Genomic DNA, 16,469 nt, shown 5'->3' on the forward strand with positions numbered 1-16,469 from the left:
TAAGGACCTGTTGAGAAGAGAAATTGTAATGTGAAAATGTTTGTAATGAATGTTGTTTGCAAATAATATAAGACACAATAAGTGAACAATAATAACATCTGTAAACAATACTTCTAAAGTTTTCCTATGCATACCGGATATTTTAGTATTCCAAACAATAGTTTCGCTAGTTGAATTTGATCACGAACATAAAGAAACACGTGAGCTATTAAACTAAAGTTGTTTAACAATAGATCTTGCAAGTGTCAATAAACGTGTTCAAGTTGTCAACTGTGACGATAAGGCGCCAATGTCCAGTCAGTTAAAAATTTGCATTTCAATACATTTGACGATTTATTCTTCCTTTGTCTACTAATCTTTGTATTGTTGTGATCAAGTCATGGTTTATTTTATTTACTGTGATTCATGGCAGTAGTGGTGATGAAGGAAAATGTGTTAAGGGAATTGCCGTGTCGGTACTTATAACCTTACAACTCACAACCAAATATGTTCACAATAATAATATTGTTCCTTGATAGTTGAACCTGTTACACTATGTTTACCTTTTCCACTCAACGCTCCTCGCCATCTCCAAAAAATACATTTCCTTTTCCATTACACGCATCCCAAACCTTACATAACGCAAAAAGTGTGAATCCAAATGTTCCCGACCCTACCTTAACCTTTGCTCATCGAAGCGTAGATATTGATCATTCAGATGACGGCCTTCAGATCGGAGGACATAAGCTACAGAACCGAGGATTACTATTGGCAAATAATATGCCTAGTAAATCCTAATGCCGGGGAAGTCAAGGGCGAAGTCTGCAATATCGCTCACGAATCCCTGTTTTTGCGGATAACAGCGAATATCTTTGCAGAGACAAAAACGGAGGACGTGTTACGAAATGTGGATTTGAGAAAGATTAAGATGAAATGGAAATCTTTTGTTTGGGAGTGTGCGTGCTTGATAATGTTCTACGTGTTCGTTTAAGCAAGTATGGGTATGGATGGTGTAATGAAGATTGGCATTTTATGTGATTTTTAACGTGAATGATGTATTCAATTCTAAAAGTTTTTAAAACATTGCGTTACAAATAAACTTGTAAGTTTATTAGTACATTACCTAATTCTGCCCGAGTGCTCTAATAGCAGTCTCTGGGTTGTAAATTTATAACAGTGAGCTTCACTCGAGCCCGCATTTCCCATTTAAGTCTGCATTTGCAGTGAGCGACGCGATAAGCTCTTTCCTCAGCAATCTTTAATGAGCTGTTTTCTCTGGCTCCCCGAGCAGTAAGGTTACGTGAATGGATAAAAAATATATTAGAAGATTCACTCTCATCTTGGAGATGTTTGCTCTTGTGTCCACGAGTTTGTTGACAAATATGAGAAACTTTGATACTTCTCGTTTCTGAAGTACTCTTCAAGGCACAACTGGGCCTTAGCTCAAAACAACTCTTGTTTGGACCAATCTTCAAACTTGATTGAGTTATGCTGTGTATTCACAATGTTGTTATTTTATAGCTACAGAATTTCCAGAGGCTTATATATCGATTAATTCCTGCCAATCCATTGTTGTCTATAAATAAAATGAAGTTGTTTCCTCACCCTTGATCTTCGTAGATTAGACGGAATAAATTAAACTTCGCGAGTACTGGAGGTCGTCGTTACGGTAAAGCTCCAAAATACACGATTGAATGAACCTATTGATGGCACGAAACATGTCGTGCGTGCTTGTCGTAATAAAATTAAAGAGATATTACGTAATACCATTTTGTTATCAAACACTCATAGAACACGCAAGTTATGTAAAACATGCTTTTATAAACTTGAATGAACAATATTATTAATGGTTGTTGTTAAAGTAACTCATTGTCTTATTATTTTAATTGCTACATTATCCCGTTCCGCTCAATAAAAATTAAAGACTGGTGGTCTAGACAAGGCTTTTGAATCAAGCGAGGTAATAATTGTTACTTCTCATTCAAAGCGAGGAACAGCTTGTCTAAAGTTTTAATGAGAAGTCGTAAATTGACATCTCTAAGACTTGATTTCCACTTAACTTTATAAAGCAGCCCATAGATGCAGGTCCTGAGAAGTAATGAAACTTTTAGAGAGCACATGACAAGACATAACTTAAAGCTTTTACGGCGATTGCTGTTTAGAAATCGCGTGTTTCCAGGGAAGCCGTTAAAACGCCAAGTGTTCCTAGAAGCCTGCTAAAGTTGTTTGCATGATGAGGAGGCAACACTTGGGAACACGTGACCTGATAGTTGCGTGCCTACAAATGGTTGACAATTACATACGTTGTGTCGCTGTGTTTAATTACATACCGCGTTAAGTACCGGTTATTAAATGTAATGGCTTCTGTGTAATCGCTGGTCAAAGCGGTCCATTGGATATAGAACTCTTTGCTTTAAAGCGGTCCTCCAGTACTAAAGTTTGTCCTCCAGTATTGCGTCCGTTGATAGTTCAATCATTTTTCGCAATTCAATGATACAGTGTGATCCAAATATGACTTATTGTGTACCGTTTGAATTGAGTCTATTGGTCTCGTGTGACTGTAGTCACGTTTTGGCACCGGCATCGGCAATTGCGTCGAGTATTCCTAATCTGCTGGATTGCTCCCGTCAAATTGCTCCCCTGTCCCCACGACCTTCAGGTCGTTAATCCTTCGGATGGGGACACGTTTTTGTTTGTAGTCCCCTTTTCCCCTTCGTTAACTGTTTTTATCCTGTTGTTGTGGCGAATTGCCAAATTGTATGTTAGGAGATTTAAAACAGACAAACGTCACACTTTCTCGCGTCTTGATTTATTTTAAAGATTGTCTGTTAGATTAGCTCATGATTGAAGTACTGCAGATAAAACAAATATTGCGGTGAACATGGTAAAACTGGCCGTAAGACTAAAATTTTGCCGCAGTGACTCATAATAACACATGTTTGTTTCCCACGGCGTGTAATAACTACTTTATGGCACTTAAAAGCGAAAAAAACACAGCTTTTCATAATATCGATCGTACTCAATGCTAAGGCAGACAAGGACACCCCACTCCAAGCCTAATTAATTTAATGGTAGTTCTTAGAGAATTATCTCATTTTTTATTATTCTTCATTTAAACGTTCATTAAGGTCTTAGTATCAATTTACATAATTGTATGAATGCCATTTTACTGAGTGCTTGTTTTGTTCTGATAAGAGGAAGGAAAATATTTTCAACCAGGCAATTTAAAGTCTTGTTGTTACCACTGTCATCTTGGATTATGTAATTTTTGCATCATATGATAAAATCTCAATTTGAACAGGATAGTTTTTATACTACAAATTCAATACTGAAACTACTGAAATCGATAGGTTTAAGTTCTACAAACTCATCGGAGCGTGAACTGATCAAAGTAGCTGTTTCGCTATACAATTCTTTAATCTCCATAAAAGCATGAAATTCTGATGCCGGTACCTCAGCGCCGTTCATTTTAATTTCCGATAGGTCACCTGGATTATAGACACGAAAAATATTTAAAAATCGTGAACCGCAGGGTCAAGGACTATATTCAGTATTCCATAGATCTGCTATTTACAGTTCTCTTTATAATAAATGATTAAACAATTGATCAAATATAATCAGTTGATTTTTCCTCTGTGTAATCTATAGATGCTATAATTATTTCATTAAGGAAAAAAAACCGCAAATACATCATTATAATTAAAACAATAACAGTGGTGATTAATATTATAATAATTAAAACAATAATTAGTAGCACATGCACAATGTTATGTTCGTCATTGTTTACAATTGTACTCAATAGAGCTTGTAATAAATTCAAGCCTACAACTGATGCAAGACTACAAAAATATCATCTGCAAAGCAAACTCACAAAAGAATCAGCCGTTGTAATCAATAAAATATTCATCAGCCAATCGCGCTTCCGAATCAAGAGGATACCTTGATTGAAATTTGAATTTGAAAATGGAACGAACGAACGCCCTTCGCCGAGCACCGGCCGACGGTGTCCGAACGGATATGAAATCGTTATGTTACAACACGAACGCGTTCGAGCAACGTCGGGAATTCGAAATTCGTATTTCGCACATTCGTAAGGATTGCGTTACTTTTTATTGGCTGGAAATTATTTTTGTGATAAACGTAGTATTTAGAACACACTTTAAACGTATAAGCTGTGAGCGGGACGACCAAAAGTTGTAAAGTACTTTACAGGAAAAATAATAAGAGTTGGGAACTTCTTCAGGAAAACTTGAATGACGTTCGTGTCCCACACAGCCTACCGAGGATCAAGTATTTGCACCGTTTTCGTTTGAGAGTTTGCTTCCCATTATTTATTTCTGTTCCTTCCGCAGCTCGTATCGTCATAATAAAATCATCGTATTCACTCAATTTACATCGATGGCTAAGATGAAATTCGATAATTTGATCTTCACGTCAACGTAGATGTAATTTGACAACTCTTTACTCAATAGTTGGCTATTAAAACTTGGCTAAAACCACTCTCATTTATTTTTAATTAATAATGTAAACGAAACTGATCATAGTAATTGTATCAAAATATTGTTAAGTTAATTTCAATATCGTTCTACTTATATGTATTCAATACTTTAAAGTGTATTGTTTATTATTATCAGTATTGTTTCATCGCAGTGATTAATGAACCATCTGTCGTCTATTGTAATTAAAACAAAACCCAACGAATTCATTTTAATTTACCTTTATTATAACATATTATAACAACGGAAAAATTACATCTACAATTAGATCTAGATCTTTGCTAAGGATATCGGCAAATGGAGATAGAAAATGTTTGTTTGCGCTCTATGTGGACGATTGCATCGCGACTGGGCACAAGATCAATTGATATTGGCAGTTTTATTAATGCTCGATAGCAATGTACTACCGCTGTATTTCAGTCGATTCAGTAGCGATTGGTCAACTTCATGAAGAATTATCGCAATCGTATTTATTCATGACCCCAAAAGTCTAGACTTATGACGTAAATAATTTACTTTCAAATGTAGTAGCAATATTAATTAACAAACATGAAATGTGACATCACAGAATCGCCGCACATACAAATGACAGGTTGACAGCAACAATCGCTGTTCGAAGCCGACATACGGAATGACGTCAGAAATTTCTATTGATATATTGTCTCAGTTTGAAGAGAAGTTGTTTGGTTAGAACTTGACGAGATGTTAACACTATAGACAGAATTTTGTATAATTGACGAGGGTGACATGACAGCATGACAGTTTTGTCGACTTCATGACAATGATTCCAAGTGGCAAGTTGGGTATTGAGTTTTTGGCGCAGATGGTCAGAGCTCTAAAATAGACACTATGCAATAATATTAAGAGGGTGGTGAATATGGCCATGCTTTTCTAAACATCTACTACATATTATGAAGACAGTTATTTTAAAAAATGCAAGCTATCCTACCACACCCCCTGTGTTATTACAAAATAATATGCATCATTAAGTGTCATCTCCTAAGCTTCCGTACCATTAAGACCTCCAAGCTGTACCACTAACCTTGACCTACGACAAAGTTGTTCCAGTGCTTAGGTCGACCAAGAAATTATCATTAAGGTCCAGTTGCACTTCCAGGGAACACAGTTTTAGTTAAATTGGTTTTGACCACGCTATTTGCTAGACTCTAGTTTCCTTTTCCCAATTAAGTTTTCTAAAGCGTTATTGGTAGTAATTTTAAAGCCATGTTGCGGTGTTTTCCACAAACATAGGATGTAGCGATGTTTTTAGTAGGCCTTAGTAGTGATGAGGTAATAAGTGCCTTTACTAGAAGATAGTGCAGCTTAATCGAGGAGGCATACTCTTCATTATATGCAAAGACTGTAGTTACATATAGTGTTTTAGGTCGTACAAGTATCATTATGATAGAATAATATCATATTAGCTTTTCACTGTGTTCTATATAGTCGTGATCCACCACACAAATTCTGAGATCACAAAAGGACGCTACATTGCTGTAGAATTTGATATTACTATCGAAATATTTTGATATTGGATTTATTTGCTCTTCCATTGCTTTCATCGCGACTATCATATTGTATTAGCCTCCCCCAAATTGCTTTCAGTTCAAAGATTAGTATTCTCCCTTCACAAAGGTAAACAGGCTTCTGCGGGAATATTGCTTGTAAGGCTACAATCACACTTGAAATGGAAAACATTAATTTTGTATGAATTAATTTATTTCTGAACTTGAGCCGTTTTAGGTAACTGTTTATCTGGGTAACATGGAAACGAGTTTTGTTTCACACGAATGAAAACTTTTGAAAGTTAATGAATGCGCTTGTTAATGTTGTGTTAATTGATTGTGATATTTTGCTTCGCTTATTTATCAGACCACCTTTTAACAATGACATTAAAAACGGTACGTAAATTCATGTAAACCGCTTTTAAAAGCGTGCCTGCATTTTCATTTCATGCATATTTCACGTGATATTTTTAAAATCCAATATCGTTCGATCCCGCCCGTAATTCACCTCAACAGGCGTTGAAACATGTAGCAGATTTATCATTTCTTCCTAGCTAGTTTTCTATTTTCCCCCAATGCACTTATGCCCCTTTAGCTGTTGAACACGTTTCGAATCCCCCTTGGGCTCGATAGCTTTTAGACGTCGTCGTCTCAATGGCCTCCTTCGTCCTGGTGGCAGAATAGGGTATTTGACTTCTAGTGTACTTAGTAATTCATGCTCGTGGAATGATAGTAGAATGGGATAGTTAGTAGAACATCGTCGGATTATTTGGTTTTTACGATGCAGTTTTTTTTGCATAAAATGTCTCCTCGTTGAATAAGCTTATAAGGTTCTAGCAAAAAAGGAAAAACCTCGTTTCGGAACCCATACATGTGTGTGTAGTTACCAATAAAATATTTACGTTCTGGTTTTGAATTACAATATAAAATATAACAAAAGGCTCATAAAACATTCAGAATATCTAGATATTCAAGAGTACAAAGCTTTACCACCAGCAGTGAACTCTGATAGGCTGTTGTTTTTAATCGTCCATTGAAACACAAATACGTATTTGAAAGTGAAATCTTAAACCTGGATTGTTTACCATTGGCTGAAATGCCACCTGAATACTAAACAGTCTCCTAATATCTATCTGGAAACTTTACCTACTTCAGTACTAATTATTATGCCACTCACGTTTTGAAAATTATTTATCAAATATCCGAGTAATAGAAGCATTAGTAAAACAAAGCCTATTCAAATCGAATTTTACCAATGAAACCCCTGACAACACCCTTTAAACAAAATTTAACCATGCTGAAGGAATGTTGTACGTGAGAAAAATCTTTTATGAAGTTAATATGCAATAAACCAGAAACACGTAACACGAATGAGCTATTATTGTCGCGCACCGATTGTGAAGCCACAATACATCGTTAAATATCAAACAAAGGTACCACATGATTTAGATCTTACGTAAATACATGTTGTACAGCCAGATCGCTTAAGGCGTGTTGCAGAAACAAACTTCACGATACGGTCCATTATGAACATTGAACATTCGATATTTTGAACACTCGATATATTTACTGCGCGATGTATTGAATGTTCGATTTAATAACCATTCGATATTATGAATGTTCGAGTATTTAGAATTTCGATTTATAGTGGTCGATCAATTGGCATTCGATTATTTGTCATTCGATTGGGCGTAGTACACCCTTTAAAATGTATTGTTTATTTATTATCAGTACTGTTTCATCGCAGTGATTAATGACCCATCTGTCGTCTATTGGAATTAAAACAAAACCCAACAAATTCATTTTAATTTACCTTTATAATAATAATTGAATAGGTATAATAATACAACGGAAAAATTAAATCTACAATTATATCTAGATCTTTGCTAAGGATATCGACAAATGGAGATAGAAAATGTTTGTTTGCGCTCTATGTGGACGATTGCATCGCGACTGGGCACAAGGTCAATTGATATTGGCAGTTTTATTAATGCCTGATAGCAACCTACTACCGCTGTATTTCAGTCGATTCAGTAGCGATTGGTCAGCTTCATGAAGAATTATCGCAATCGTATTTATTCATGACCCCAAAAGTCTAGACTTATGACGTAAATAATTTACTTTCAAATGAAGTAGCAATATTAATTAACAAACATGAAATGTGACATCACAGAATCGCCGCACATACAAATGACAGGTTGACAGCAACAATCACTGTTCGAAGCCGACATACGGAATGACGTGAAACATTTCTATTGATATATTGTCTCAGTTTGAAGAGAATTTGTTTGGTTAGAACTTGACAAGATGTTAACACTGTAGAATTTTGTATAATTGACGAGGGTGACATGACAGCATGACAGTTTTGTCGAGTTCATGACAGTGATGCCAAGTGGCAAGTTGGGTATTGAGTTTTTGGCGCAGATGGTCTCAAAATCGAAAATAGATAGCATGTAATTTTATTAAAATGGTGGTGAAAATGAAACTCGCTTTTTATAAGCTATAGTTATTTTTCTTAAAGTGCAAGCTATCTACATAACTAACCTCATCCACATCCCTTTGTGTAATTTCATTGCAAAATACTGTGCATCGTCAAGTGTCATACTCCTAAGCTTCCGCAACATTTAGACCTCCAAGTTGTTCCACTAACCTTGACCTACGACAAAGTAGTTCCAGTGCTTAGGTCGACCAAGAAATTATCATTAGGGTCCAGTTGCACTTCCAGGGAACACAGTTTTAGTTAAATTGGTTTTGACCACGCTATTTGCAAGACTCTAGTTTTTGTTTCCTAATTCAGTTTTCTAAAGCGTTATTGGTAGCAATTCTAATGCCATGTTGCGATGTTTTCCTATACCACAGGATGTAACGATGTTTTCAGTAGACGTTAGTAGTTATGAGGTAATAAGTGCCATTATTAGAAGATAGTGCAGCTTAATCGAGGAGGCATACTCTTCATTACGTGTAAAGAGAGTATATGATGTTCTAAGGCGTAGAACTATTACTATATTATATAAGACTTTCACCGTCTTCTGTAAAATCGTGATCCACCACACAAATTCTGAAATCACAAAAGGACGCTACATTGCTGTAGAATTTGATATTACTATCGAAATATTTTGATATTGGATTTATTTGCTCTTCCATTGCTTTCATCGCGACTATCATATTGTATTAGCCTCCCCCAAATTGCTTTCAGTTCAAAGATTAGTATTCTCCCTTCACAAAGGTAAACAGGCTTCTGCGGGAATATTGCTTGTAAGGCTATAATCACACTTGAAATGGAAAACATTAATTTTGTGTGAGTTCATTTATTTCTAAACTTGAGCCGTTTTAGGTAACTGTTTATCTGGGTAACATGAAAATGAGTTGACACACGAATGAAAACTTTTAAAAGTCTAATGAATGCGCTTGTTAATGTAATGTTAATTGATTGTGATATTTTGCTTCGCTTATTTATCAGACCACCTTTTAACAATGACATTAAAAATGATGCATAAAATACATGTAAACCGCTTTTAAAAGCGTGCTTGCATTTTCATTTCATGCATATTTCACGTGATATTTTTAAAATCCAATATCGTTCGATCCCGCCCGTGATTCACTTCAACAGGCGTTGAAACATGTAGCAGATTTATCATCTCTTCCTAGCTAGTTTTCTATTTTCCCCCAATGCACTTATGCCCCTTTAGCTGTTGAACACGTTTCGAATCCCCCTTGGGCTCGATAGCTTTTAGACGTCGTCGTCTCAATGGCCTCCTTCGTCCTGGTGGCAGAATAGGGTATTTGACTTCTAGGGTACTTAGTAATTCATGCTCGTGGAATGATAGTTGGTAGATGTAGGGCTTGCATCTTCGGATTGACTTGTTTTTTTACGATGCAGTTTTTGGCATAAAATGTCCTTAGTAAAAAGTTAAACTTAACCACATTCTCAGATTGGATCTAATGATTTGGTCGTAGTTGTTTATTCGGGTCATATTTAAGGAATAAGGTTAAATTATATATACACGGTATAGCATGTCTATTTAAAAATCCACGTAAGTATATCAACGAAAAGAATACACCACAGTTACAGCCTAAAATGGCTACCATTCGCATAGTGTGTGCGTAGCTCAATACATGGAATAGTCACGTACGCTTAACTATTTGTTTGTCGCATTATGACATTTTGATCGCAAATACTCAGTTCACGCTCGTTCTGTCATGAGTGGGTGTAGGGCATCAGGGTAGAGATTAGAATTATATCGATATGTTAGGTCGCGTAGAAAAGTCTTTAAATGCACCATTTGTATTCCGCATGACTAAGGAAGGTGTTTTTGGAAAAACAATCCCTGGTAGTACATCTAGACATTTTTGTATCCCATTTAATAACATGTTAAATTATGTTGAACAAGGTTAAAGGGCTCGATAAAAAATAAAAACCTCGTATCGAAACCCATATACATGGGTATGTATGTAAGTTACCAATAAAATATTTACGTTCTGGTCTTGAATTACAATATAAAATATAACAAAAGGCTCATAAAACATGTAGAATATCTAGATATTCAAGAGTACAAAGCTTTGCCACCAGCAGTGAACTCTGATAGGCTGTGTTTTTAATCGTCCATTGAAACACAAATACGTATTTGAAAGTGAAATCTTAAACCTGGATTGTTTACCATTGGCTGAAATGCCACCTGAATACTAAACAGTCTCCTAATATCTATCTGGAAACTTTACCTACTTCAGTACTTATTATTATGCCACTCACGTTTTGAAAATTATTTATCAAATATCCGAGTAATAACAGCATTAGTGAAACAACGCCTATTCAAATCGAATTTTACCAATGAAACCCCTGAAAACTCCCTTTAAACAAAATTTAACCATGCTGAATGAATGTTGTACGTGAGAAAAATCTTTTATGAAGTTAATATGCAATAAACCAGAAACACGTAACACGAATGAGCTATTATTGTCGCGCACCGATTGTGAAGCCACAATACATCGTTAAATATCAAACAAAGGTACCACATGATTTAGATCTTACGTAAATACATGTTGTACAGCCAGATCGCTTAAGGCGTGTTGCAGAAACAAACTTCACGATACGGTCCAAATATAGAACCTTGTGGAATCCCCTAAATTATATTGTTGTAGATTCTTAGTACAGCTGTGAGTGTGAGAGCTTTGTAAAGAGGTTTGCCAAGAAACATGTTCGTGGAAACCTTTCTAGTTACATTTAACGATTCAATAATGTACCGAAGTTCCAGATTGTGGTTTTCACACGTGCGTTTGACATATGTTCTACAACGTGACCAGTCACATGCCTCCTCCTAATCTAGACATTAAATATCAATGGACGGTAAATCTTCCACGAACATCGCGCTGCTAGTTACGAAAATAAAAAGTTTTGAGGGCTACCTAAACTTTTTCAATTACACTTTTATTGATGTTTCAGCTATCGTTGACGCAAATGTTACCTTCATTTTTAAAGCTTTTCTACGAATAAGTTTTTAATCACGTAATTCCAAACTAATAGAAGAACTTCATTACCAAATCCAACATTAAATATTAAATGACTTCAGGCTTACGCAGAATGGTAGTCTCCGGGGGAAACCGAGAAAAGAATTTAAGTAGACAAACCGAAAAAGTCTGATTCTAACAGCAGATAAATGTGCCGAAAATAAGTCCCAAATTGGATATTGCGCCCGAACTCAGTTGAAATCTCTTTCGCCCTTCACTGTCAAATGTTCATAAACATTTGTATTTGATTGATGCCACGTTTTCAACTTCGTAGAATTTGCCGTTCCAGAATTTTCGACAGAAATGTCGGGCCCTATTTGTTCGATTCTGGAATTAAGTAGAGATCCAACAAATCTTAATGGTATCTGCCTGCCTATCGTGCTGTAATAACTTTAATTTGGGACATTGGCATAGTTTCTAAATCCTAGAATTAAGAACTTAGACACGAAAAGCAGTGTTTAAGATGTTTATCGCGCTTTGGAATAGTAATTTAGGGGTGTAAAACTAGGGCTTGGAAGGTTAATTAATGATGTCAGGTTTTATTTTCGCGTAGAAAATGCTAATGCGGTTCTAGAGGCCCGATTTTGGGTGTAGGTGGTTTATTTACGGGTGTTCTTTAGTCGACCTAGGTTAAACGCTGTATTTATTTTATGCGTGACTTTTAGGCATGTACAGTACATGTTAGGCTACAAATGATTTTTTTTTTAAAGATGTAAAATGAAATAAATCCTAACGTGAATGTTTGTTTGTCCTAGGCATATGAGAGGCGGTTCCCCAGCTGCCCCCAGATCCCGGTGGTGGTGGAATGCGCTATTACAGAGGACAGCTGGTCAGCAGACGACTCCGTGAGACTGACTACAAGGCGGTGTCAGCTCAACGTGGAAGCTCCTTATCTTCTTAAAAAAGTACGTCCAGTCACACCAACTAAGATATTACAATAACAAACAAAAATTCATTTCTTGGTGAAATTGCGCAGAATTAATTCTTATCGATCCCACTTGATAATCTTATGTTTGTCGCAGTCAAATTGAATGAAACGTGTGACCTATTTTTTTCTGTGCCAAAAATGTTACTTTTATTATCTTGCACGATTAAAAACTCTCATTCGACGTCAGAATTTCTTTGAACCTGTTAAAATAAAATTGGAGTAAGCTTTCTTTGAATTCGGTTGTCTTTAATCATTGTTTTTTCTAGATGATTGGCGTTGACTATATCTACTTCATCCAGAAGAACAATTTGGACCTTAAGAAAAGGGTCTTGGAGATCGAAGCCACCAACGAGACCTTCGCCTCCAGGGTCGGAGTTGTCGAGAAATGTAAATACTATGTAAGTATTCACGGACCTTTATGATTCTACAGGTCTAGTCAAATTGAAATTAGATATAACTTCCACCGTAAGAGTCCATTTAGCCGTTTGCGTGTGCAATAGTAAAATGGTGCAATACAAAAACTATCGGCTTTATAGTGTTATAGTAATTGCCTTCTAGTTTTAAGCAATTGCCTTTGAGTACATCCCCAAAGAATGATTTTCGGAAAGATGCTGTCGCTGAATAAAAATGATAATGTCTTTGTATCACATTATGTTTCTACGATCCATCAATATTTATTGTTGCTATCAACGTAGCTACTTTATTTCTATAACTCCCCAAGGACGAGTTTACTTTTTCGATACATCTCCAAGTATGTGTTTTTTGACGGAGGTCCTGAGAAATTCGCTGAAAGTATTTGTTTTTGTTACCTCTTATATTTTTCTGGAGTTTTCCACTGTATTTGTTGTTATTGATGTTTCTTACGTAAGGTAATGTTTGAATAGATGTAACAGTGTTTTTATAATGAGACAAGGGAACCTGTTATCTGAAGTAATTGGTCGAATATTATTCACAAAGGATTCAATGGTCCTTATATCTTATAATGCATGTATCTGTGATGTAAAACCCAGTTTTGAACTCAGTGTATAGTCAGCAATAGTTCAAGTTCAATCTTGGAATTTTTCAACTCGTTGATTATACGAAGAGAAGGCATTTCAATTAGCAGGCTGGTGTATATTCTCGTCTGTGTAAACACATCATCATAATTAATGACTTTCGTTTCTAGCGCTGAGCTGTTTAGCTTTAGTTACTTCAGTTTGAATTTGAAATGTTTAGTAAATATGTGGGTGGTATACAGAATGTTTGTTTTATTAAAATCAGCACGCTTTTATAGTCGGGAACTAACCGGATATCAAAATCAAGGATTTAGCAAAGGTAAAGAATTTATTCACCTGAAAATGTGTCCTTAATTTAATATTTTCCTTCTTTTTATACTCGAGGCTGTAAGAAAGAAACAACTAGCCGTTTAAGTGCAGGATTATCGCTAGTAAAAATGGACGGAAATCAAATTAATACTTAATGTTCTATAGAACATGGTAGAACTTGATCTTCACGAACCCATCAATCAAAGGACCGTTTAATCCACAAACGAAACGATAATTGCCTGGTTCATTGCCAAATTGGGGGAAGCTGGCAATTTTTAAGCAATTTATTTAATAACAAATATTGCACTGTTGCAACACGAAGGAACTGAGGTGCTAGAGGAAGGTAATAATTCAGGCGATTATATCTGGGGTGATGCAACGTAGAAAGTGAGCACGCGATGAACTTGCTAATGATGTGGGGTGGACTGGTCTGCAGCACCAGTAGCTCTGAATGTTGGTGAGCAGGTTGTTACGATGGCTGTAAATATTGACCCTGGAAAAAATTCACTTGTTAATCTAGTAGAATATAACTGTGTTATAGCTAATTACGTCAAAGAGTTTCAGTTGTTAATTACGTGGATCAAAATGAAGACATAGCTTTTAGTTTTGTATTTATTTCTGCTAAAAACGCTCACTGTGATGTGTATAATTTTGAACAATGTGACGCTTTTGGTAGGAAAATTCCTTTTAGCATTGTTCAAAAGGTGTTAAAAGAACAAATCAGTAATTCGTGCCAGAAAAATTCAAAGCCCCAACTCAGCGGGAACCTACATCACAATGATTCCCAAACGTACAGTATTCGAATCGTTCAATTTTCGATGTCATTGCCAAAAAGTGTCAAAGCGGCAGGTGCCAGAAAACCTGTTCCCAACACGATCCGGTTTAAACAATGTCCATTTAATTGCTATTTTGTATACCTTGTCCCAAATTTTGGTCCAAACTTTATGATCAATTTTGAAATTGAAGCTATAAAGTTTTTTGTCTGATTGATTGCTTTAAAGCGGTTCAATAGTTCTTTGTTATTGCTTTACTTTGAGTTTGAATATTCATAAGATACACCAATGTTACGATTAATTTATTTATCATTTAGGTGATCGGAGGTCTTTAGTCAAAGTCCACACGTTATGGAAGGTCAACTTAACATCTTTTTTGTTTATTTATCTTTTAAATAGTAACATTGGAAGTAAATCTACTTACGATGTTCTAATGATTCAGTGTTACCGAATTGACGTAAATGGAAACCAATCCATGTAGCATTTGAATTAACCTCAAGTCTAGAAAATGTTTAGCCATATCCCTCATTGCAAGGGAAATGCATTACCAACACACATAATTTATACTTCCATACATTGCACGGATTTAATCCTTGTAAATGTATTTCTACTTTTCTCCATCACCACAGGGTGTATATTCATACTTACATACGAGAAATTGCTGATTGCATGCTCGCAAGTCGTAGCTAATAAAACATGATAATGCACTTTACCCCATTTTAATTAAAGTCTATTTTCATTTTAACCATTGTGGGTTGATTGTGGTTGCAAGTTCTAATAACTTTCCTCGTGAGGGATTATTCAGGGGCGCATATCGTTTGTATTGACAAGGACTTTTCCAAGGGTATTAACGATGTTTTTAAATGGAGTACTGTAATATAAGCATACGCAGGATGTGAAAATTTGTTATGTCACGTCTTATAATATAATATGTGTGAGAGTCACAGGAGCTTGGTGGAAAAGAATAACAAACATATTGAATAATTTATTGTTTGAGTCAAATGTAAGAGGTATGTTGGTATACTTGAATGTGGACAATAATAAATAACAATTTGCAAAGTTGCAAATAATAAATAACAATTTTAAATAAAAGCTTCTAAAAGCTAGAGGGAGTAGTTTCAAGCCGAAAACACGGACGACGGAGTAGAGATATTCCCAAAACACTACTAAGAGATGGAGTGGTTAAGTTTTCATACATCGGGAAGAATATTAGAATAAATAATAGAACCCTTGATATTTGTTTGTTGTGATACATTAATCTTCTCTGACTGGATATCTGGGACATCGCGGTTCCTACTTGTTCCATTCACAATACAGGAACTACATTATCAGCCATTGAAGGTCTACTTATTGTTGTACAATTTCTATTGAGTGGTGACCGTGAAGGGTGAAAGTGATTTGCTTTGTTACTCGTGTCTATATCCACGTCTATATGTATTGTATAGTTATTTTCGAGTCCTTTGTCACCTTCACAGATAATAGTTTCAGTTGTAGATAAGGTTTCTTTATTTATTCTATTACTTGTTTGGTCTTTATTTGTATCTTAACGAGATTCAGTTTAGTCAATTCTATTATTGGGGTCAGTGATCCATAAAATGGTATTCTTATCTTTAACTAACTGCTTGACTGGTAAAGCCGTAAGATTAATTTTGGATTCCCCTGGTCCCGACGTGAGCGGACGTTTCTCGTAAAATGAATTTTTAGTTGAGGTGTAAAATCAATTAATGGAAATTGAATTTCAATTATTTCTTTAGGTTGACTTCATCTCTGAAACTTAGCTTTTGGATCTTGGATTTTATGTTATTCTTCTACTGCGTAGACAGTACTGTATATTATTACTTTATTATTTCTGTTATAAAAAGTTGACCGTCTGGGTGGTACCAAAAAAGTGCACGACGTATATAAAGTTACGGATAAACCAGTCAACAAGGTCAGCCTAAATAATAAAGGTCAGATCGCTATGCTAAGGAGATGTTAGA

At 35.6% G+C, this 16,469-nt stretch overlaps 1 protein-coding gene across 2 annotated transcripts in view; it reads left to right on the forward strand.

Moving 5' to 3' along the window:
- LOC110382846 (protein real-time) overlaps positions 1–16,469 on the forward strand; it is a 58,917-nt gene that overhangs the window by 12,765 nt on the left and 29,683 nt on the right. For both annotated transcript variants that reach the window (XM_049838129.2, XM_049838128.2), the window contains exons 2-3: positions 12,241–12,390; positions 12,680–12,811. In XM_049838129.2, coding sequence (XP_049694086.1) covers positions 12,241–12,390; positions 12,680–12,811 — 282 coding nt within the window. The remainder of the gene's footprint in view (positions 1–12,240; positions 12,391–12,679; positions 12,812–16,469) is intronic.

This window comes from Helicoverpa armigera, chromosome 8, assembly GCF_030705265.1.
Source record: "Helicoverpa armigera isolate CAAS_96S chromosome 8, ASM3070526v1, whole genome shotgun sequence".
Taxonomy (NCBI): Eukaryota; Metazoa; Arthropoda; class Insecta; order Lepidoptera; family Noctuidae; genus Helicoverpa; species Helicoverpa armigera.